This window comes from Scyliorhinus torazame, chromosome 9, assembly GCF_047496885.1.
Source record: "Scyliorhinus torazame isolate Kashiwa2021f chromosome 9, sScyTor2.1, whole genome shotgun sequence".
Classification (NCBI taxonomy): Eukaryota; Metazoa; Chordata; class Chondrichthyes; order Carcharhiniformes; family Scyliorhinidae; genus Scyliorhinus; species Scyliorhinus torazame.
Genome location: NC_092715.1, coordinates 120,302,843 through 120,326,438, shown reverse-complemented (window position 1 = coordinate 120,326,438; position 23,596 = coordinate 120,302,843). Strand labels below are relative to the sequence as shown.

General features: G+C 48.7%; 1 protein-coding gene across 4 annotated transcripts in view; it reads right to left on the bottom strand.

Moving 5' to 3' along the window:
• The window catches only part of mcc (MCC regulator of WNT signaling pathway), a 322,837-nt gene that overhangs the window by 70,063 nt on the left and 229,178 nt on the right, over window positions 1-23,596 (bottom strand). For all 4 annotated transcript variants that reach the window (XM_072516456.1, XM_072516457.1, XM_072516455.1 and 1 more), the window contains one exon: window positions 13,906-14,006. In XM_072516456.1, coding sequence (XP_072372557.1) covers window positions 13,906-14,006 — 101 coding nt within the window. The remainder of the gene's footprint in view (window positions 1-13,905; window positions 14,007-23,596) is intronic.

Below are 23,596 nucleotides of genomic sequence, written 5' to 3'. Positions count from 1 at the left end.
GGGGCGGAGAAATCATTAGCAGACTCCCTGTATAAATAAAGCTGGCCAGTTTGGAACCAGCAGGAAAAAGTAAGCAGCAAGCGAGGTTGCTGCTGTTGTGTATATATATGTTATTGTAAATAAATGTTATTTCTTTGTATCCTTGAAACTCGTGCTGGATTCTCCGTGACCCTCACAAAAGCATCCAAACACCCACTTCCTCCAGAAGGACAAAACCACATGAAGGCATCCTAGATCAAAGCATTGGCAACTTGTGGATGTCATTTATCGGGTCAAAGGTCTAAGTTATCAGTATCACTCAGTACATGCAGAGAGGACAGATGCCTGCTGAATAGATCAACTTGGTTGGTGATGAACCTCCACCTAGCACTACAACAGCACCAAGTCCAAGAGGAAGACCATCAATGCCTCAGCCATAAAACAGCCCAACCAAAAAGAGGAATTTCAAATTAATCTCACGACCATCTGGAAAATCTTCACAGAGCCAGCTCACTTTCAGAACATCTGGGATCAAATAAAGCCAGCTGTTCTAGACTCCTGTTCCCAGACAACTGGCTTCAAGCATCGTCATTACCAAGTCAAGTTCGGTGAAAATGATGCTCAAACACAAACTTCCTGGAACAAAAAGCAGGAGACTTATTGCCTGGCAGAACAACCTAAAGTCACACTCAAGAAGGCAGCATTCCAAAAGCTCAACTTGATACTGAAAGACAAATTCAGAATATAAAGGACATGTGGTGGGAAGAGAGAGCGGAGAGATCCCAATTTATGCCCATCATCATGACAAACAGTTTTTTTGAAACCACCAGGGCTATCGCTAGACTGAGGTCAAATGAACAAAGTCCTCTTCATTCACAGGATGGTTTTCTCTTCTTTAAGGATGGCAATGGCATCAATATTGGAAAGAACATTTTGAACAACTCAATTCTGAATCCATAATGGCGGCTAATACCCTCCAGGCTGTTCCCCCTGTACCCCTTTGTAGACTATGTGGATGAACCACCATCCATGGAAAGATGCTTACACGTACTCAAATAGATAAAAAAACAAAAAAGTCTATAGTTCCAATGGTATTCCAGCTAAGGTCTTCAAAACTGGTGGACCTTTGCTTTGATGAAAACTATATGCACTCATCCTACCGTAGGTCAATCTTACATGAAAAGAAATCCAAAACTTGATTATTTTTGTTCTGGAAGATGTTATAGGAATAAAATAATTTCTCCCTCAGCTGGTGGAATCTCAAACCTCATTGTCTAAAAACCTTGCAATCTACAAAAGCAGAGGAAATGCAGACAAATTGGCTCTCTAACCTGAACTACCACAAAAGAGAGAGATCAAAATTTGTTATATCAGAAGAGATGATAATAGCCACCTCAAATCTCTCCAAAGGGGAAAATGGAATTCTGGCCAGAAGCACAGAAACTGATATAGCTGCAATTAACCCATTAATGAGCAATGTCACATGATCCAACCCTCTGGCCTTTTGGAGAGTTTTAACATCACATCTTTGGCCTCACAGGCAGAGTGCTGTTTAACATCCAACCGGTAAACACCAAGTAGTAGAATTCCACATACAACAGCCTGCTCCTCATAGCCCGTCTCTGCTGGAAGACTTTCTACCATTGCCTGCAGACCTGATCCAGTCTCTGTATACCAACTTCATCTTGTGGTATGAACACCAAGTGTTAAAGAAAACTCTACAACTCCAGTCTTCAGCCAGCGGAACTCAAGCTCCTACGCAAAAGAACTCCTCACTGGACACGGACTCTGGAAATCAAGTGAACTGATATTCATTTGTGGTTCTTGTGCTGTTAACACCCATAATTGCAGCACTTTGTTCTATACCCACTTTATGCACGTGTGAAGTGGAGCGGGAAGTTGCGAACACGTCTCTCTCTCTCTTCCCCCGACCCCCCACGTTGGTTTTCAATGAAAAATGAACTAACCATCTGAGCTAATCATAACTCGAATTTGCTATGAGTTATTCGTAAATTGAATCATACAAAATGAGGATTTGGGAGAACATACCACTGCATACTTTAAAAACAATTCACCTTTTGCTTATGGACATTTGATGAGTAAAGAAAACAGTTTACTCATCTGTCTCCTGTCTGTAAGACAAAGAATATAAGAGGAAAAGCTTTCTCCTGCAGCCCACCCCCACGAATTCAACAAGGAAGACATGTCATGCTGTAGAAACTATCAAGGTGTTTTCCTCGTCCAATGCAGGGACAATCCGAACACTCATTCTCAATTGCCAATTTTCTGTTGCTGTGCAAATCCTCAGAAACATACAGTGGCTTTAGTCCAACCAGAGGAACCTCCCCCAACATGGTCTTTGTCCAAGAAAAATATCAAGAACATCACCAAGGAATTCCCGACTGCACTCATTGAACTGATCCGTGCATTTGACTCAGCAAATCATAAGGCCCCTGTAAGTTTCAGGGCAATCCTCCATATTTTTTAAAGGACTCAGGAGAAACCTGACATTTTAAAGTGGCCAACTCTGGCTGCTAGCTGACAAAACCTCCCAGAAGGTTCGGCAGGACTAACCTAACCTGCCTGTGGATTGGACTCAGGAAAATTGCAAGCCACAGGAATCCAGGTGCAGCAAAGACACAGACACACCAGTAATCTAATCACCAGCATAACAAAGGGAGATGGAGATCAGCAGACGAGAAGAAAACGGCCCAGCAAGGAGACAATGGCCACGCAAATCGGCCCCATAACAGAAAACAAAAGACCCAACCTGTTAATGGGATATCGTTCAGGAAGCTCCGGACAAACATTAACAGTTCGTTAAAATTGGCCAACAAGCATTAAACAGGACATTGAAATCGACAAGCAACAGGGTACGGCAGTTTCAGCCAAAACCTAAACTGCCCGTGTCCAGAAATCCATTGTCCTTGAAATTGCTTAGGGGGCGGAGTCAGCCTTTTGAAATTGACGTTTAAAAGAGACATGCTGGTGGGGAAAAGGGGAAGTTTCTTAGTTTTGTAGAATCGTGACACGAGGGAAGACCAGCCTGCCCCCCCTTTTCAACCCAAGGAAGGAAGCACCCGGAGACGACAGAGCCCCTAGGATTGTAAGTATCCTCAGCCAACTCGTTGAAGTTCCCTAACTAAGATAGGAGTAGAGGCAACGGAGGGGGGTAGCGTTTTAAACTCCGGTAATCTTTTGCTCATCTGTAAAATTGTGTCAAGGAAGATTTTCGTTGTGTCCGTTAGTATTTTTCTCCCGTAGTAATAAGATAAAGCATACGTTTTATTCATGTGTGATGTGATATTGGAGAGGTTGATTTTGGTGTTGTTAAGTAAATTGTAAGTTTGAAACTCGTTTGGAGTCTGTCTTGTTCCTTTTTTTTCCCCTCTCACTGACACGCTCTAGCAAAGTCACAACTTTTATCCTCGACCATAATTCCGGAGTCGAGAACCGAGGGTGATCTGGGCACCTCGAAACGCTCACTCAAGGGAGACTACTGGTTAGGCATAAACAGTGTGATCCCTCTTTCTCTCTCTTGGGGAACTACTCGAGTGGAGTAGGTACCGGGTGGCAGTTTGTCCCACCGACAAGAGAGAGAATCACCCAGGCATTGGTGGTGGTTCTGGGATAGCTGTGTGATATAAGTATCAGGGTACCGGTTAGATATAAACGGTGAGCCTGGTTTGGCGCTCTCTCCTGCGGAGTTGCCCCAGTGCGGCATTCCCCGGCCTTCGAAATTCCGAGGCTTTTAGGAGAGAGACACACAACTATCGGCTGACCCCCAAACACCGGCCTGTAAGTGGAGTAAAGAGAAAGAAACCCCTACACCCCTGTGGATTATGCTCCAACAATTTGGATGTCCTGCAAATTTCATCACAATTCTGCAGTTGCTTCATGATGATATGACTGAAACTGTCTCGAGTGGGAAATCTGAAACACACACCTTAAAAATTTAGAGTAAGGTCAAACAAGTCTGTGTAATAGCCCCCATATACCTCCAACCTACCTGACAGAGACTATTCACCTCCATGATCAACTGCCCTCTGGTGTCAGTACCAAATACTATCTAGATGGAAAACTGTAACCTCAGTCGCTTCCATGCTGGAACTAATGTGGCCACCATATATTATTTTCTCTGCCCAAGGATCATTCCAGGGCTCAAGCAGGGACTTGTGTGGCATCTTTCAATAGCCCACAAGTGCATCCATGAAGTCATGGATGCCCTGTTTGCCTGGGCAGCTAACTTTAAACTTTAATCTGGACAAGGCCCAACAAAATACCCAGGCAGCAGGATTCTCTGCCATCAATGGGATGCCTCAGGTTCAGGGCCTAACAGATGGCACGCTCAACAGGCCGTCTGGGAATGCCCTACATCACCAGGAAGTGGTTCCATATCCAGCTTGTGTGCAACCACCACATGAAGATCATGCCCATGTGTGCACGCTCCCAAGGGACTGCACAACAGATATATCCTGGGCAGTCGGATATCTCTGGCTTCTTCGAGGACCCATCCCAGGATGGCCGGTGGACTCTGAGGGGATAAGGGGTACCCGCTGAGGACCTGACTAATGACGCCAGTACAGAGGCCAGTGACCGATGTGGAGGCCCGATACAACGAGGCCCATGTGTCCACCGGGGTTGTTATTGATCGGTGCATTGGCCTCCTCAAGGTGGGGTTCCGATACTTCGACCGCTCTTGTGGTGCTCTCCAGTACACTCCCCAGAGGGTCGAGCACTTTGTGGTGGTCTGCTGTGTCCTCCACAACCTGGCACAGCCGGGGGGGCGATGTAGAAGAGGAGGAACATGTGGCCACCACCGAGGAGGTGCCAGACCAAAAGGGGCTGGAGGACGAGTCCGGGGAGGACTGGCAGGACCAGCCAGCGGATTGAGTACAGGTGGCAGCAGCGAGGGCCCGACAAGCCCGGAGGGCGAGGGAGGCCCTCATCCTCTCCCGCTTCACATAAGACGCAGCCTCGTCTGTCATTTCCCTGTGTAACTGCACTCCAGGGTTATGTGACTGTGTCGGCACTGTCAGCGGGGTCACTATCGAGGGCAAGGGGGTGATGATAACCTGCTGAGAGCTGATACTCCTCAATCCTTGTAATAGTCTGACACCTGATTGTCTGCTGCGTGCTCACTCACACCCATCACCTACACATGGTGTGTTGTATGGGGTGGGGGAGGGGGGAAAAAAGAGAGAGAAAATACACCTTCACCTACTATGACCCTCCCCCGCAGCGCCCACTCAGTGATCCTTAACCTGCTTAGCGTTCCCTGCTCTATCACTGCGCCAAGGTGTGTCCCCAGGATGCTCATCAAAGGTGGAGGCAGCCTGCTGCCTATCGTGTCCCATGGTCTTTGATGCCCCTGGCGAGCGTCCTCTTGGGCTGGAAGGCACCGGGCCATTTGCTGCCGGTACATGCCTCACGTGCCACCCTGTCCCGGGTGCTGACTCCGAGAAGCGCCGTTGTCAGGGTGGTGGGTTTTGAGAGAACTGGTGGGCGCTGTCGCCAATCCGTAGGGTGGCTCTGGGTTGACATCCAGTGCCCATTCCTCCTGGTTGGTGACCATAGGGCTCTGGGGTTCACCTCGAGGCGGAGGGGCAGCTGGACTGAGCCCCTGCGTTATCTGGCTCTGCCAGCCATGGCGGTTCCCCTGCAGTGTCCACACCCTCGGCGACGCTCCTCAGTGACTGGACGGCTTTGTAGCGTCCTGGCAATGCCCACCTGCAACTGGGTCATGCTCCACAGCACCTCATCAAGGTCCAGCTGGTACTGACAAGCTCCTTAGTTTTGCTGACACTGAGGGAGAGATTGTTGTTGTTGCACCATGTCGCTAGGTTCTCCATCTCCCTCCTGTACACACTGTTGTTTGAGATCCGACTCATTGTGGTCGTGTCATCAGCAAACTTGTAGATGGAGTTGGAGTCGAATTTTGCCACACAGTCGTGTGTATATAAGGAGTATAGCAGGGGGCTAAGTACGCAGCCTTGCGGGGCTCTGGTATTGAGGACTGTCATGGAAGAGGTGTCGTTGTTTATCCTTTTTTAAAAATATTTTTTTATAAATTTAGAATACCCAAATCATTTTTCCAATTAAGGAGCAATTTAACGTGTCCAATCCACCTACCCTGCACATCTTTGGGTTGTGGGGGCGAAACCCACGCAAACACGGGGAGAATGTACAAACTCCACACAGACAGTGACCCAGAGCCGGGATCGAACCTGGGACCTCATCTCCATGAGGCTGCAGTGCTAACCACTGCGCCACCATGCTGCCCTGTCGTTGTTTATCCTGACTGATTGTGGTCTATGGGTCAGCAAGTCCAGGATCCAGTTGCAGAGGAAGGAGTCAAGTTCTAGGTTTTGGAGTTTGGATATGAGCTTGGCTGGGATTATGGTGTTGAAGGCAGAGCTGTAGTCAATGAATAAGAGTCTGACGTAAGAGTCCTTGCTGTCGAAATACTTTTAAGGCTGAGTGTAGGGCGAGAGAAATAGCATCTACTGTGGACCGGTTGTGGCGGTTTGCAAATTGCAGTGGATCAAGGCATTCTGGAAGTGAAGAAATTTCCCCTCATCTCAGTACTAAAGGGCCTACTCCATATCCTGAGATTGCGACCCCTTGTTCTAGATCCCCACCCAGCCAGAAGAAACATCATCCCTGCCTTTAGTCCGTCCAGCCCTGTCAAAATGTTACATGTTTCAATGAGACCTCCTCTCATTCTTCTAAATCCAATGAGTACAGGCCTAGTCGACAATTCTGCCATCCCAATAATCAGTCTGGTGAACCTTCACTGCACTCCCTCTGTGTCAAGTATATCCTTCTAAGGAAACAAAATTGCACACAACACTCCAGGTGTGGTCTCACCAAGGCCCTATATAGCTGCAATAAAATATTCTTGCTCCTCTTAGCTCAGTTGGCTATTTGGCTGGTTCGTGATGCAGAGCTACGCCAACAGCACGGGTCCAATTGCCGTACCGACTGAGGTTATCCCTGAAGGCTCTGTCTTCTCAACCTTGACCCTCGCCCGAGGCATGATGGCCCTCAAGTTAAATCATCATTCTCTCTCAACTGGGAGAAAAGCCTATGGTCCTCTGGGACTTCGGCGACATCCATTCATACATTTCAGTGTTATCGTTTCATTTCAGTAATATTTTGGATTACCTCAATTCTACAAAGGATGGAATGTAGAGACCGACCAGAAGTGTGTTGGAATAGTCAATGTGGCAAAGGCATGGGCAACGCGTTAGCACAGTGGTTAGCATTGTTGCCTACGGCGCTGAGGACACGGGTTCGAATCCCGGCCCTGGGTCACTGTCCGTGTGGAGTTTGCACATTCTCCGTGTGTCTGCGTGGGTTTCGCACCCACAACCCAAAAGATGTGCAGCATAGGTGGATTGGCCACGCTAAATTGCCCCTTAATTGGAAAAAATAATTGGGTACTCTAAATTAAAAAAAAGAAAGAAAAAAAAATGTGGCAAATGCATGAATGAGCGTTTCTCTAAATGCTTAAATGTAACCCCCCCTCCCCCCCCAAAAAAAGACTCCCTATCATTTACATGCTATCATTTTAAATAATGGAAACTTTCTTAGGCCTTTTTAGAATCCAGCCCCAGCAGAACAGGTAAAAATAATTTCTGAATGTTAGCGAAATAGAAACTATGAAGTTGAAATCAGCCATGATTGAATGGTGGAGTGGACCCGATGGGCCGAATGGCCTTACTTCCGCTCCTATGTCTTATGGTCTTATATTGATGTTTCCCTGTCCATCACATCTCTCATCTTTGCTCTCATTACCAGGTGCCTCAAACATTCTTTTCCTCCTATCGATCATACTTTTGTAAGGGCCACGAAGAATCCAGCACGAGTTTTAAGGATACAAAGTAATAACATTTATTTACTATAACATATATACATAACAGTAGCAGTAACTTCCCTTGCTACATACTCCTTCCTGCTGGTTCTTGAACTGGCCAGCTTTATTTATACTCGGAGTTTACTAGTGGTTTCTCCGCCCCCCCCTTATTGGGGAAGCTCATACTCCCACAGGATTGTGGGATAGTCATTAGTCCCCAGCCAATGGTAAGAAGGCAGGTTATAACATCCCTCCCCCCCCCAAAAGTCCAAGGAATCCACCGAAGACCCTGGCGAAGGAGGGCGTCGGACTCGTTTGGCCACAGGCCGGACACCATTTGCACGCGGCGCTGGATCAGGCGGCGTGTAAAGAGACGGAGACTGGCGCTTCCGTGATGAACGGCGCAATGATTGTACATCCACGGCCCGTGGACCCGAGGATCCCCCCTCTGATGCATCCTGTGTCTCCATCTCGGAGTCAGAGTCTGCTGCCTCCGTCATGTCAGCGTCCCTATCTCCATTCGGTCCCGTAACGACCTGCGCAGGCTTCGAGTGAGGCACCAGTGGAGGATTGTGAGGACTACCTTCCCTTGTCTCTGGTCTCTGCGGCTGTAGAAATGAGCTCCGGGGGCGGGGAATCTTTTGAGGGGATAGTCTTCTGGACCGAACGTGGTCTACATGTTTTCGCTGGAGACGACCCTGGGCTTGCACTTGGTAAGATATAGGGCCCGTTTGGCGAAAGATTACACCAGGAACCCATTGGGCACCACCAGCAAAATTCCGAACGAACACTGGGTCACCGGGCGCAAACTGCCGAGTCGGCCGGTGCCGAGAAAATCCCTGTCCCTGCCGTTCTTGTGTGCGGCGTACTTTTGCGCCAATGTCCGGGAAAACCATACTAAGGCGGGTGCGAAGTCTCCGGCCCATTAGGAGTTCTGTGGGAGCTCCCCCAGTCACCGCATGGGGGGTGGTCCTGTACGTAAACAAAAAGCGAGCCAGTCTCGTGTCCATTGATCCGGAAGACTGCTTCTTTAGGCCTCTTTTGAATGTCTGCACTGCGCGCTCTGCCAACCCATTTGAAGCCGGGTGGTAAGGGGCAGTGCGGATATGGCGGATGCCGTTCACCTTCGTGAACCTCGCAAACTCCTCATTGGTGAATGGAGTGCCGTTATCCGTGACCAGCACCTCGGGGACGCCATGCGTACTAAACGATAAACGCATCTTTTCAATTGTTGCGCAGGACGTTGTCCCCTGCATCTTATGCACCTCTAGCCATTTGGACTGGGCGACAATTAGCAGAAGGAACATGGATCCTTGAAAAGGGCCTGCGAAATCTGCATTTAAGCGTGCCCAAGTGATGGCCATTCCCAGTGATGTAGGGGCGCGCCCTGCGGAAGCTTCTGATGCTCCTGGCAAATGGAGCAGTTTTGGGCCACCTTCTCAATGTCGAGGCCTGGCCACCAGACATAACTACGGGCCAACATTTTCATTTTGGTCACGCCTGGATGCCCATTGTGCAAGTCTGTTAGTATCAGCTCCTGGCCTTTTTCCGGGACAATCACACGCGTCCCCCACAAGAGGATGCCGTCTTCCACGCTGAATTCTGACAACTTGGAGGAAAATGCCCACAACTCGCCTGGGAGCTGTCTATGCTGCCCACCATACAGGACTATGTGCCGAATCTTTGACAGGACTGGCTCAGTCTGGGTCCACTCACGGATCTGTGATGCCGTGACAGGCAAGGTGTCCATAAAATTTAGGGTTGCAACCACCTCACCGGTCGTGGGGGTTGACATGGGACCGGTCGATAAAGGCAATCGGCTCAGGGCGTCAGCATTTGCTATCTGCGTACCTGGTTTATGCTCCAGAGAATACTCGTATGCAGCAGGCAACAACGCCCAGCGCTGGATCCGTGCAGAAGCAATGGGCGGTATTGGCTTATCCTCTCTGAAAAAACCCAGCAGGGGCTTATGATCAGTCACGATAGTGAAATGGCGGCCGTACACGTACTGGTGGAAGCGTTTCACCGCAAAAACCACTGCCAGGCCCTCCTTCTCGATCTGCGCGTACTTTTTCTCCGCTGCAGTCAATGTGAGGAGGCGAAAGCTATCGGTCGCTCGGCCCCGTTCTCCATCTTGTGGGACAGGACGGCCCTAATACCATACGGGGATGCATCACATGTGACGAGCAAAGGCTTTCCAGGATCATAGTGGGTTAGTAACCCAGACAACAACAATTGTTGCTTTACCCGCCAGAAAGCGGTTTCTTGCGGCTGACCCCAAACCCAGGTGTGATTTTCCTTTAGCAGAAGGTGCAAAGGGGCCAGCGTAGTTGCCAGATTGGGGAGGAACTTCCCGTAATAGTTTACGAGACCGAGAAAAGAACGAAGATGCTAAGTGTCAGTCGGGGCGGGGGCATGTTGAATTGCACGCACCTTCTCTGCGACGGGGTGCAGACCTTCGCGGTCCACCCGATAACCTAGGTAGGCTACTTCCTTTGCCTGAAATACGCACTTTGTGCGACGTAAGCGGACTCCAGCCTCCGAAAGGCGTCTAAGGACAGCCTCCAGATTTTCCAAATGTTCCTGCTCCGACGTCCCTGTAATCAAAACGTCATCTAGGTAGACAGTCACACGTGGTAAACCTCTCAAAATGCCCTCCATAACACGTTGAAAAATTGTGCAGGCAGAGGATACGCCAAAGGGCAACCGTGTATATTCATACAGGCCCCGGTGTGTATTAATCGTTACATATGGTCGGGAGGCAGGGTCCAGCTCCAACTGCAGGTCGGCGTGACTCATATCTAATTTTGTGAACGAGAGTCCACCTGCAAGTTTCGCATAGAGATCCTCTATGCGAGGCATTGGATATCGGTCGAGTCGGGAAACCGTATTCACTGTAAGTTTATAGTCGCCACACAAGCGAACTGTGGCATCTGGCTTCATTACAGGTACAATTGGTGCTACCCAGTCAGCAAAATGGACGGGCCTGATAATCCCCAAACTCTCCAAACGTGTGAGCTCCCCTTCTACCTTCTCGAGCAAGGCGTAAGGCACTGGGCGCGCCCGGAAATAGCGCGGCGTGGCTCCTGGTTCAACTTGGATACGGGCTACGGCCCCTTTCATTTTCCCCAAACCAGGCTGGAATACATCTGGGTATCGTCCTAGCACCTCAGTCAACCCTCCAGAAACTGTTTGGAGGATGTGCTGCCATTGCAACCGCAAATGGCGCAACCAGTCCCGACCCAACAGGCTGGGCCCATGGCCGCGCACCACGATAAGTGGGAAACGCCCCTCCTGGCGTCCATAGACAACAGGGGTCATTGTAGTTCCTGCAATGTCCAGTGGTTCCCCCGTGTAGGTGGCCAACCTGGCCTGTGAGTCGGTTAATGTAAGGGTCTGTATACCCTGTTTGATGCAGTCGAATGTCCTCTGGGCGATCACGGAGACCGCTGCGCCAGTTTCCAACTCCATCTCAAGCGGGTGGCCATTGACCCGTACTGTCACCTTAATGGGGGCCACATGTGGAGCTGCCACACAATGCAGCTGCAGGCAGTCGTCCGCCGTCTCCACGTCCTCAGGAGTAGTCGCCGCAGGTTCAACCTCATGGAAGGTATGGCCTCTGGGCTGGTCCCAGTTACGGCCCCTGGGCTGGTCCCAGTTTCGGTCGGAACGACGGCGCCTCTGGCACCCCCCAGGACCGCCGTCCGCGACGGGGGTCGGCGCCTACAAGTCTGACACGGACATGGCTCCTCATCCATTGGCTCTGGAGAAGGCTCCCTTCGGGGAGGAATGTCCGACGGCCACTGGCGTCGGTCCGGACGTTGCCTCGCCCAAGGTACCGCAGGAGTGCGGGGGGACGTTTTCGGACGGAAGGCATGCACTTCCATTCCCTGTAGCTCCTGTACTCCTCGCTCTGCGCTCTCTCGGGACAATACTATTTGAATGGCCTGTTGAAAAGTCAATGTTGGCTCCGCTAACAACTTTCTCTGGGTGGCCGCATTGTTAATACCGCAAACCAAACGGTCGCGTAATATTTCTGACAAGGTCTCACCATAGTCACAGTACTCCGCAATCCTGCGTAGCCTGGATAGAAAATCGGCAAGGGATTCTCCAGGGGTCCTCTCAGCGGTATTAAACCGGTAACGCTGGACTATCGTGGATGGGGTTGGGTTAAAATGTTGCCCCACTATATTCACAAGTTCATCAAACGTTTTGGTGTCCGGCGCAGCTGGGTACACAAGGCTCCTAATCACCCCAAACATATGCGGGCCACAGGCGGTGAGCAATATGACCACCTGGCGCTCGTTTTCGGTGATATTGTTTGCCCGGAAATAGTAACTCATCCGTTGTGTGTACTGGTTCAAGCTTTCCTGCGCAGCATCAAAAACATCCAAACGTCCGTACAGAGGCATGGTATAATAGAAAACAACTTCTAACCTGTATCCAACAAAAATCCAGGGAGGTGGCTTCAGCAGTGTAGACAGCTATTCACTTTAACCTTCGTCGCCAGTTTTGTAAGGGCCATGAAGGATCCAGCACGAGTTTTAAGGATACAAAGTAATAACATTTATTTACTATAACATATATACATAACAGTAACAGTAACTTCCCTTGCTACATACTCCTCCCTGCTGGTTCCTGAACTGGCCAGCTTTATTTATACTAGGAGTTTACTAGTGGTTTCTCCGCCCTCCTCATTGGGGAAGCTCATACTCCCACAGGATTGTGGGATAGTCATTAGTCCCCAGCCAATGGTAAGTAGGCAGGTTATAACACATACTGTCTCTTCTTCTACATGTACCACCCAAGTTTCCAACAGCCTGTGCCTGCCTGCCATTTTCTCATTTTCCCTCCATGGTCAAGGAAGGAAAAAGTTTGTCCACCATTATTTCCATCTGGATAGTATAAAGAGCCGAACTTGATCTAATTTACCAGTAAAGAAACAGTATTTTCATAGCGTGAAGCATGTACTGTAGCGATTCATAGAATCGCTACAGTGCAGAAGGAGGCCATTCGACCCATCAAGTCTACACTGACCTTCCAAAAGGGTCCCATGTCCACTCCCCCATCCACCCCTGCCTATCCTCATAACCCAACCTGTGCAATCCTGGACACCCAGAGGCAATTTAACACAGCCAATATACCTAACCTGCACATCTTTGGACTGTGGGAGGAAACCAGGGCACTTGGAGCAAGCCCACACCGACATGAGGAGAACATGCAAACTCCACAGACAGTGACCCAAGACCGGAATTGTACCCGGGTCCCTGGCGCTCTGAACCAAAAGTGCTAACCACTGTACCACCGTGCTACCCTGGGACAGTGGATCCTGCACTCAATCATTTAAATGTATGTCTTACACTCTGAACCTCCCTTGTCTTCTATCAGAGGCATAGTGTGCTTCCTAATCTCTCTTGCTGTCCAAGATCTGTACTGTGCTTTGCATTTAACTGCTTTATTGTTTATCAGCTCAGGAATTAAAATGCAGTACAAAGGTAAATCACGTTGGTAAATGGTTTAGAGGTTGTGTATGTGGTCGGGTGGAGAGGGAGGGCGGTGTAAGTAGTTAAGAATTGGAGCAAGAGATTGAGAGTTTGCAACACTGGGGTGGAAATACCGAGGTGGTGGGCTTGTTGCTTGACAACGATTACCAACAGGGATGGAACACCTAAGCAATGGCCCAGATTGGAGTTCATTTTTGCTGCCTACTGGCAGGTGTTACCTCCAAATAGCAGGCAAGGGAATGTGTTGGAAATCTGGTAGGGGAGCAAGTTAAAAACTATGATCAGCAGAACTAGGAACAACAGACACTGTATTGCAGACTAGTGTTAGGAAGCGTGAAAGACATCCTGCGTTATATGTATTAACATATAGGTTAAAGCACATGGTTGTGACTCAATATTGCCATATAGTTTTGATATACAGTACATGAATAAGTGACAAAAATATCATGCCAAGGGGAGCTCATATGCCCTGGAAGTGTGTACAGTACTGCATGCAAAACTTTTAATATATTCTATATGATAGAAAGATAGATAGAAATTTAACATGAATACTTTGTTACCCACCAACTGATCCAACACCTGCAGCCCTGAACTGGCCCAGAATGAGTCCTTGTTCACTCTCAGCGAGAGCCAGCAGTAACTCATAGGCTTCTATGCACTGTTCACTGGAGATACAAACACAATCAGTATAAATGTAGCAATTATATTTCACAATAAAAATCACACCATCATTATATTGTGTAATTGAATAGCAACCTGCAATTCTACCATTACACTACAGAGTGTATTCACTATGGCCACAATCTCATGGGAAAGATGTCAGAGAAAATCTACAGGAAATTACAAAGAGCTGCAAAAACTATAGAGCAGTGACGATGGGGGACATCACAGACCATGGAGGAGACCATGGCATGACACAGCGACCAGATAGTCTCATGGGAAGTGGAGCTGCTGATGGTGGAGGCCAGGAACAAAGGCCTGAGGACTAAGGTCGAGTACTTGCAAAATAACTCAAGCCTCGGGATCGTGGGGTTGCCAGAGGGGATGTAGGGCCCGAAGCCGACTGAATACGTTGCTGCAATGTTCGCAAAGTTGTTGGGGGGGAGGGGGCAGTAGGATTCCCCCCACCCCCTACCTCCCTTAAGCTGCACAGGGCTCACAGTGCTCCTGGTGAAACCACGGACAAACGAGCCGCAAGCGGTGACAGTGCGCTTTCATAGCTATCGGATGAAGGAGGGGTTCCTGAAATGGGCCAAAGAAAATCGAGAGGTGCGGTGGGAAGGCAGCAGTATTTGTCTATACCAAGACGTCGCAGCACAGTTGGCGGAGAGGCATGCGGACTTCAACAGGGCGAAGTCAGCGCTGTATAAGAGCAGTGTACGTTTTGGTGTGGGGTATCTGGCAAGATTGAGAGTCACGCATAATTCCAGGGATCATTTGAGTTGGCAGAGGAAGTGGAGGCTTTTGTTAAAGCACAAGGACTTTGACTGAACTAAGGGGGTTTGAATGGGACTTTGATGGGGGTTGGGAAGGACTGTTTGGGGATGTTGTATCGTTTTTCTTCTTTGTATATAGGTATGTTTAATTGAAATTTATGATTATGTATGGAAGTGGAGAGGGGGCTGGGGGGGCGAGGGAGTTATGGATGCGGATTAAGGAAGTGTAGTTTGTAGCCCAAAATGGAGGATGGGGATGTTAATAGGTTTGGGTTTTGGTTATTTGTTGGCAGAGGGAGGGGGCAGGGGAGTTTTTCTCTGTTAGTTATTTGATGTGGGCCCTGGCGGGGTACCCCCTTACCAGCAGGTAGAGGTTGACTAGTGAATGGGAGCGAGATAGGAGCAGGGCCAACAGCCTGTTGGACCTGTTGTGACAGATTTTGATGAGCCTAGAAGGTGTGGATGGTGGGGGAGAAGCCGATGGTGAGATGATGGTTCGAGAGGAAGTAGTTGGGGGATTTCTGGGATGGGGGAGGGGTAGATTGCTAACGGTGACCAGAGGTTTTCTCTTTGTCTCACCTAGTGGGGTAGGCCGGGGGCCATTTTGGGTATGTCCTGGTATTAGGAGGGTGGGAGATAGAGGGGATAACCCCTTGCGATAGAAATGGTTGACTTGAGCAGGGGGGGGGGGGGGGGGGGGGGGCAGTGAGGTTGGTCACGTGGGATATGCGGGTTCGGGGGGCCCAGTGAAGTCATCAAGTCATCGGCACTGTAAGAATTCTAATTGTTGATGCTAAGATTTTGGCCAAGGTACGAGCATTAAGCCTGGAGCAGAGTCTCCCGCAAGTTATGGGGGAGGATCAGATGGGTTTCGTTAAGGGTCGGCGATTGTCATCTAATGTGCGGTGGTTGTTAAATATGGTGTTGTCCCTGGCGGAAGGGATGGAGGAGGCCATTGTTCCACTGGATGTTGAGAAGGCCTTCAACAGGATAGAATGAGGGTATTTGTTTGCGGTACTGGACAAGTTTGAATAGGGCCTAAATTTGTGTCGTGAGTGCGGTTGTTATAAAAGGCTCCGAAATCCAGTGCCCGCACAAACAACTTGAGGTTGGGGTATTTTCAGTTGAACATGGGTACGAGACAGGGGTATCCTATGACCCCCTCTTGTTTGTGTTGGCAATAGAACCTTTGGCCATTGCCCTGAGGGCTTCAGATAGGTGGAGGGGGATAATGAGGCGGAGGGGTGGGGTATGGTATAATGGGGCTGTTGAAGCGTTTGGCTCTTTATCTATTTTTTATAAATTTAGAATAACCAATTCATTTTTCCAATTAAGGGGCAATTTAGCGTGGCCAATCCACCTACCCTGCACATCTTTGGTTTGTGGGGGGCGAAATCGAGAAGCTTGGTAAGAACGGTTAAGACCAACTTGCAGAGGTGGGATAGTCTCCCTTTGTCCTTGGGGGACAGAATTCAGTCGGTCAAGATGAATATTTTACCATGATTTCTATTCCTATTCCAGTATTTGTCAGTTTTTCTACCAAAGTCCTTTTTTTGGGAGAGTTGAGAAATTGATTTTATCCTTTATTTGTGCAGGCAAAGTGGCGAGGATTCATAAGACACTCCTTCAGAGGGACTGGCAGTCAGGGGGCTTGCCAAACTTGATATACTATTACTGCCAGCGAATGTGGAGAAGGTGTAGGGGTGGTGTGGGGATCCGAAGGCGGTGTGGGTACGGATGGAGTCACAATCATGTACGGGGTTGGAGTTGCAGGCTCCCATTCTCACCGGTGAAATATTCAACGTATCTGCTGGTTGTCTCCACGTTGAAGGTATGGAGAAATTTTGGCAACATTTTAAATTGAGCCGGTATCAAAGCTGGCTCCGAACTGTCGGAATTATATGTTTGAATCATAGAATTTACAGTGCTGAAGGAGGCCATTCAGCCCATCGAGTCTGCACCGGCCCTTGGAAAGAGCATCCCACCCAAGCCCACACCTCCACCCTATCCCCGCAACCCAGTAACCCCACCTAACCTTTTTGGACACCAAGGGCAATTTAGCATGGACAATTCATCTAACCCGCACATCTTTGTACTGTGGGAGGAAACCGGAGCACACGGAGGAAACCCACGCACACAGGGGGAGAACGTGCAGACTCCGCACAGATAGTGACCCAAGCTGGGAATCGAACCTGGGACCCTGAAGCTGTGAAGCAACTGTGATAACCACTATGCTACCGTGCTGCTCACGTTTGAGCCTGCAAGGTTGGATTCTACGTTCAGGGGATGGAAAGAGAAGGGTTGGAAGGAATGGGGGATCTGTGTTAGAGGGATGGTTTGCGAGTTTGGAAGAGTTAGAGTCATAGAGGTTTACAGCATGGAAACAGGCCCTTCGGCCCAACTTGTCCCTGCCGCCCAGTTTTTACCACTGAGCTAGTCCCAATTGATGCATTTGGCCCATATCCCTCTATATCCATCTTATCCATATAACTGTCTAATGCTTTTTAAAAGACAATTGTACCTGCCTCTACTACCAACTCTGGTAGCTAATTCCAGTTGTTGGAGAAATTTGGGTTCTCACGGTCTGATGCATTCAGATACCTACAAGTTCACTATTTTGCAAATTGGATCTTTCCGACATTCCCTGTGGCGCTGCCAGCCTCATTGGTGGAGAGGGTTCTTTCATTCACAGGATTGGAGGAGGGGAGTACCTCAGGTATTTATGGAAGGATTATGGCTGAAGATGAAGTATCGGTGGAGGGGGTCAAGGCCAAATTGGAAGAGTTTGTGTTCTAAGCTCGTGAGGTTCTGGGTCTCCTTCTTTGGCACCATGTCGCCGATTCTGCAAAATGAAATAGAGTTCTGTCCCTTAGCGGCCATATTTGGGGTGTCAGACTTGCCAGAGCTCCAGACGGATGTCCTGGCCTTCGCTTTGCTGATTGCTCGGAGGCGAGTGCTGATGGGATGGAAGCCAGCTGCTCCACCCAATGCCTCAGTATGGCTAGTGGGTCTTATGGAGTTTTTAATACCTCAAGAAGGTTAAGTGCAGTGTAAGGGGAGAAATTGAAGGGGGTTCTACCGAAGATGGCAGCTGCTTATCCTGTACTTTAAAGAGTTGGTCACCGTTAGTTGTTAGGGAGTGGGGTGGGATGGAGAGGTGGGGTGGGGGGTTCTGATCCTTTTGTTTTTCTCTCACTGGGAGGGTGGGGTTTGGGAGTGTTATGTTGTTTATTATGTATAAAATGGAAAACATTTGAATAAAAATATATATTTTTTAAAAGTGCAAAAGGAGAGTGAGGAAATGTTTTGAAGCATGTTCATGAGAATTTTTATGACCATTGTGCTTAGGCCCTGCGAGGAAGGAGGCATTGTTGGATCGGCTTCTGAGGAATGAGATAGGGCAACTGGATGAAGCATCTGTGAGGGAACAATGATCATAGATCATAATGTACAGGTTAGCTATGGAAAAGAACAAAGAGGAAGACTAATTTAAAGGGGAAAGAATAGATTTGTCCCAGGTAACCAACATCAAAGATGGCAGGTAGAGCCATAATGGAACAAGGGACTGCCTTTAAAGAGGCGATTGTTCAGGTACATTTGAAGTAAATTCTCATGAGGGGGAAAGGTGAGGAAAGCAAAGCCAGAGCCTCTTGGTGAGCTGATGAAGAGCAAGATGAAGTAGCAAAATGGGGCACATGACAGATTAAACTACAAGTGAGAACCAGGTTAAATATAGAAAGTTCACAAGTTCATGGGGGAAATACAAAAGGAAATACAAAAAGCAAAGATGACACTGGCTACTAATGTAAAATGAAATCCAAAAGTCTTCTGTAGACATTTAAAGAGAAATGGGGTAGAAGATGAAAGGCATGACTATTGATGTGTGAAAAAGGGGATCTGTACATGGAGGCAGGGGGCATGATTTGAGGTATTTAATGGGTACTTTGCTTCTATCTTTACCAAGAAAGATGCTGCTAAAGCAACATTGAAAGAGGAAGTAGTCAAGACGATGGATAGACTAAAATTGATAGAGGAGGTTGTGAGTTGATAAGCTACCATAACTGAATTTGAGGGAAGTAAGGGTAGAATTTGCAGAGGTATTTGCCATAAAATTCAGAGGTGGTGCCAGAGTGCTGGAGAACTACCAATGTTACACCCTTGTTTGAAAAAGGTTGAAAGGACAAACCCATCTATCCCACAACTCCATGTTTGAATCTTTCCATTTAGGTTCCCTGCCCTGTTAACAGCACTGAAACTGTCTTAAAGTCAAAAGTAGCAATAACTACCACTGTGGTGGATTTTTTGTTCATAATTGGTTGGTTATGTTGATAAAGATAAACAATGTCCATCACCTGTGTAAGGATTTAGAGAGCACAGAGTCATCTAGGACACTGAGCGGGTAGTTTGGAGGCAGAGATCTGTAATGATGTGAATAAACCTACTAAAAAGGAAAATATCTGGGTCTTGTTTCACACTTCACCATCTGGATTGGGTCCATTTAACATTTCCCTCCTTGTCCTCCTCAACCTTTCCAAGCCTTTAAAAGCCACATCATCTTCCTCCAATACAACTCCTCCACTGTCCAACTTAGCAGAATCGACCTCACTTGGTTCCACTCTTGTCTATCAAACTGTAGTCGGAACATCCAAAAATAGGGTCTCTTCCTGCTCCCACACGGTTAACTTTGGAGATCCCAAGGATATATCCTTAGCTCCATCCAGTTCCTGGTGCCCACTGTTAACATCACCCAAGCACATAGGTCAGCTTCCATACATACGCTCACAGCACCACCGCACAACCTCTCAACTCTTCCAGTGCATGTGATATCAAACTGTTTATCCAACAACCATGCTTATGAGTTACAATTTCCTCCAGTGAAAGCATCACAAAGACTGCAGTCATCATTTTTGGATCCCCATAAACTGGCTCCTGAGCCGAACCTCTAAACTTAAACCGTCGCCTTAACTAAGAATGTCTATATCCATTTCTACAACATCACCTGTCTCGGTCCACTCTGATCTATAATTCTGTCCCCTCCAGACTCACGATTCCAAAGCGTTGTTGGCCTGCCTTTCATCCTTCAATCTCTGAACCTCACCTTGTCAAAAACAGCTGCTGTAATGACCTCCTGCACTAAATCCTCTCACCCATCGTTCCTTTCCTTGCAGAATTACATTTGTCCCTTAACCTCCAACTTTTCAAGTTTAAATTCTCATCCTTGTGTTCAAATAACTTTATGGCCTTGCTATTTCTGAAACCTCCTTCCAATTACTCGCTTCTACAACCCCTGCTCCCTGTCCAAAAGCCCAGAAACCTTTGTTCCTCTGACCAGGGGCAAGGGTGGAGAAATTGGATTATATGTAAAGAAATAATTTAAAATTATACAACAATGTCCTTTCCAGCCAATGAATTACATTAAGTCATTGTTCTGGTGTAGGCAAACAATCAATTTACATAAAGGAAGTCCCATAAACAATAATCAGCTAAACAGCCAGTTAATTTATCTTGGTTTGAGATGAGGAACAAATGTTGTATACTACTACTCTTCATCCAATAGGCCATGGAATTGTTTATGCCCATATGAGGGGGAATACTTGGCTTTGGTTTGACATCACATCTAAAAGATGCCACCTCTGACAATACAGCACTCTCTTAGAACCACACTGAATTTTCAACCTGGATTGTGTGCTCAAGCAGTGCAGTGGAACTTGGACCAACTAATAGTTGACTCAGAGGCAAGCCAAGTAGAAGTTGAATATAAAAGTTCCAAGAAAGGCAGATCAAACAGAAGGTAAGGGAGACAATAATTTCAGTGGTTAGCTAAAAGAAAGAAACTACTTTCAAAATTATCTATCAAGTAACCAAAATTGATCAGTTAATTCACAGGGAAGCAAGGAAAGCATTCAGCAAACATTATGTTCTAATTATAGTTGATTTCAATTACTGAATTATTGATTAGTTTGTACAGTATTTACTGTGAAAAGAATCAGTAATGTCTGGATGTAATAAGAATTGCTCTATAGGCGAGTTTGTTAAGAGAGAGAGCTATAATTACCTCCACCACTGAAGGTGGGCAGAGATAATGTTTAGAACCCGTCAGTCTTTTTGTTAATAATATATTTCAGAAAGGAATGGACGGATTACAACAAACCTTAGCATTCAAACAGGATATAGCCCAAGGCAGAACTGATTAGATTTTGGCAAAGCATCAGCTCCAGATCCTAAAATCTTTTAAAGGGTCCATTAACATTGGGAGTTAGGGACTTCCGGGTGCGGCGATGACCAGCTAAGTCGCACGTTTCGGCACCTCCCGTTTCAACGGACTTTTGGGCTCTTATCGGGAGCCCCAACGGAAATTTTCAAAGACTAAACCCAGTGTGAGGCGACATAGGAAGGAGTACCCCCGGGTGTGGATGGAAAGAAGTGATAGTAGTGGCCAGATTGTGGAGGATCCTCTGGAGCAGTGGCAGAGAAGGGAAGAGTGAAGCAAGATGGCGGCTGAGGGAGCCCAGTTGGTATGGGGCCTGGAACAGCAGGAGTTCCTCCGGCGATGTGTGGAGGAGCTCAAGAAGGAGGTGCTGGCACCGATGCTGCAGGCGATGGAGGGGCTGAAGGAGACGCAAAAGACCCAAGAGATAGAGCTCCGTGGAGTGAAGGCAAAGGCTGCCGAAAATGAGGACGAGATACAGGGCTTGGTGGTGAAGACGGAGACGCACGAGGCGCTACACAAGAGGTGTATGGAGAGATTGGAAGCCCTGGAAAATAGCTCGAGGAGGAAGAACTTAAGGATTTTGGGTCTTCCCGAAGGGGCAGAGGGAGCGGACGTTGGGGAGTACGTGAGCGTGATGCTCCATACCTTAATGGGAGCTGAGGCCCCGACGGACCCCTGGAAGTGGAGGGAGCGCACCGGGTCCTCGTGAGAAGACCAAAGGCAGGGGAAATACTGCAAGCAATAGTGGTGAGATTCCACCGCTACAAGGACAGGGAGATGGTCCTGAGATGGGCTAAGACGACACGGAGCAGCAGATGGGAGAATGTGGTGATCCGCGTCTACCAAGATTGGAGTGCGGAGGTGGCGAGAAGGAGGGCGAGTTTCAATCGGGCCAAGGCGGTGCTCCACAGGAAGAAAGTGAAATTCGGAATGTTGCAGCCGGCAAGACTGTGGGTTACACACCAGGGCAAACACCACTACTTCGAGACGGCAGAGGAGGCGTGGACATTCATTCAAGAGGAGAAGTTGGACTAGATTTGGGAAAGGATGTTTGGAATGAAGTAGCGAGGTGGTGGCAAGGAATTGTAAATCAGATGGGGGAATTTTTTTCCCCTCGAAGGGGGGGGGGACACGAAGAAATGTGGGCGCCGGTGGGGAAGGGGATGGGGAAGGAGAGAGGGAGCTGCGCCATTAGGGGCGGGGCCGAGAGGGAAGCGTGGGCTCTGTTCCCGCGCTCGGGAAACTGTGGCGGGAAAAGGGGGCGTAGGAACGAGGGGGCCTCACACGCAGGGAGGCTAAGGATAAACAGGGGAAGCCGAGGTCAGCCAGAGTTTGCTGACTCCGGGAAGCAATATAGGGGGTGCAATCAAGCTAGAGCGGGATCTAGCCGGGGGGGGGGGATTAACTGGGTTGCTGCTGCTAAGGGGAAGGGGGAGCTGTTACGGGATGGGATGGTCGGGACGGGAGGGCGCCGTCTGGGGGACAAGCGGTTGCGTGGGAACCGGGTGAGGAGCTGGTTTAAAAAAGGGGATGGCTAGTCGACGATAGGGGGGGGGGGGGGGAAGAGGGGGTAAAGAGCCCCCCAACCCGGTTGATCACGTGGAACGTGAGAGGGTTGAATGGGCCGATTAAGAGGGCAAGGGTATTTGCGCACCTAAAGAAGCTAAAGGCAGACGTGGTTATGCTTCAGGAGACGCACCTGAAACTGGCGGATCAGGTCAGATTAAGAAAAGGATGGGTGGGACAGGTATTCCACTCGGGCTTGGATGCGAAAAATAGAGGGGTGGCAATACTGGTGGGGAAACGGGTATCGTTTGAGGCGAAGACCATAGTGGTGGACAGTGGGGGTAGGTACGTGATGGTGAGTGGCAGATTGCAAGGTGAAGCGGTGGTGCTGGTGAACGTATATGCCCCGAACTGGGATGATGCGAACTTTATGAAGCGTATGTTGGGGCGCATCCCGGACCTGCAGATGGGAAAGTTGGTAATGGGGGGGGACTTCAACACGGTGCTGGACCCAGGGCTGGACCGGTCCAGATCTAGGACCGGGAGGAGGCCGGCAGCGGCCAAGGTGCTTAAGGGCTTTATGGAGCAGATGGGAAGAGTGGTTCCCTGGAGATTTACTAGACCGAGGAGTAAAGAGTTTTCCTTATTCTCCCACGTCCATAAAGTGTACTCCCGGATAAATTTCTTTATCCTGGGAAGGGCGCTGATCCCGAAGGTGGCAGGAGCTGAGTACTCGGCTATAGCCATTTCAGATCATGCCCCACATTGGGTAGATCTGGAACTAGGTGAGGAAAAGGAGCAACGCCCACTTTGGAGATTGGACATGGGACTGTTGGCGGATGAGGAAGTATGTGGAAGGGTGAGGGGATGTATTGAAAGATACCTAGAGGTCAATGATGACGGAGAGGTCCAGGTGGGAGTAGTCTGGGAGGCGCTGAAGGCGGTGGTGAGAGGGGAGCTGATCTCCATAAGGGCCCATAAGGGGAAACAAGAGGGTAAAGAAAGGGAGAGACTGATTGGGGAGATTCTGAGGGTGGATAGGCAATATGCGGAGGCTCCGGACGAAGGGCTATACAGGGAAAGACGGAGACTACACACGGAC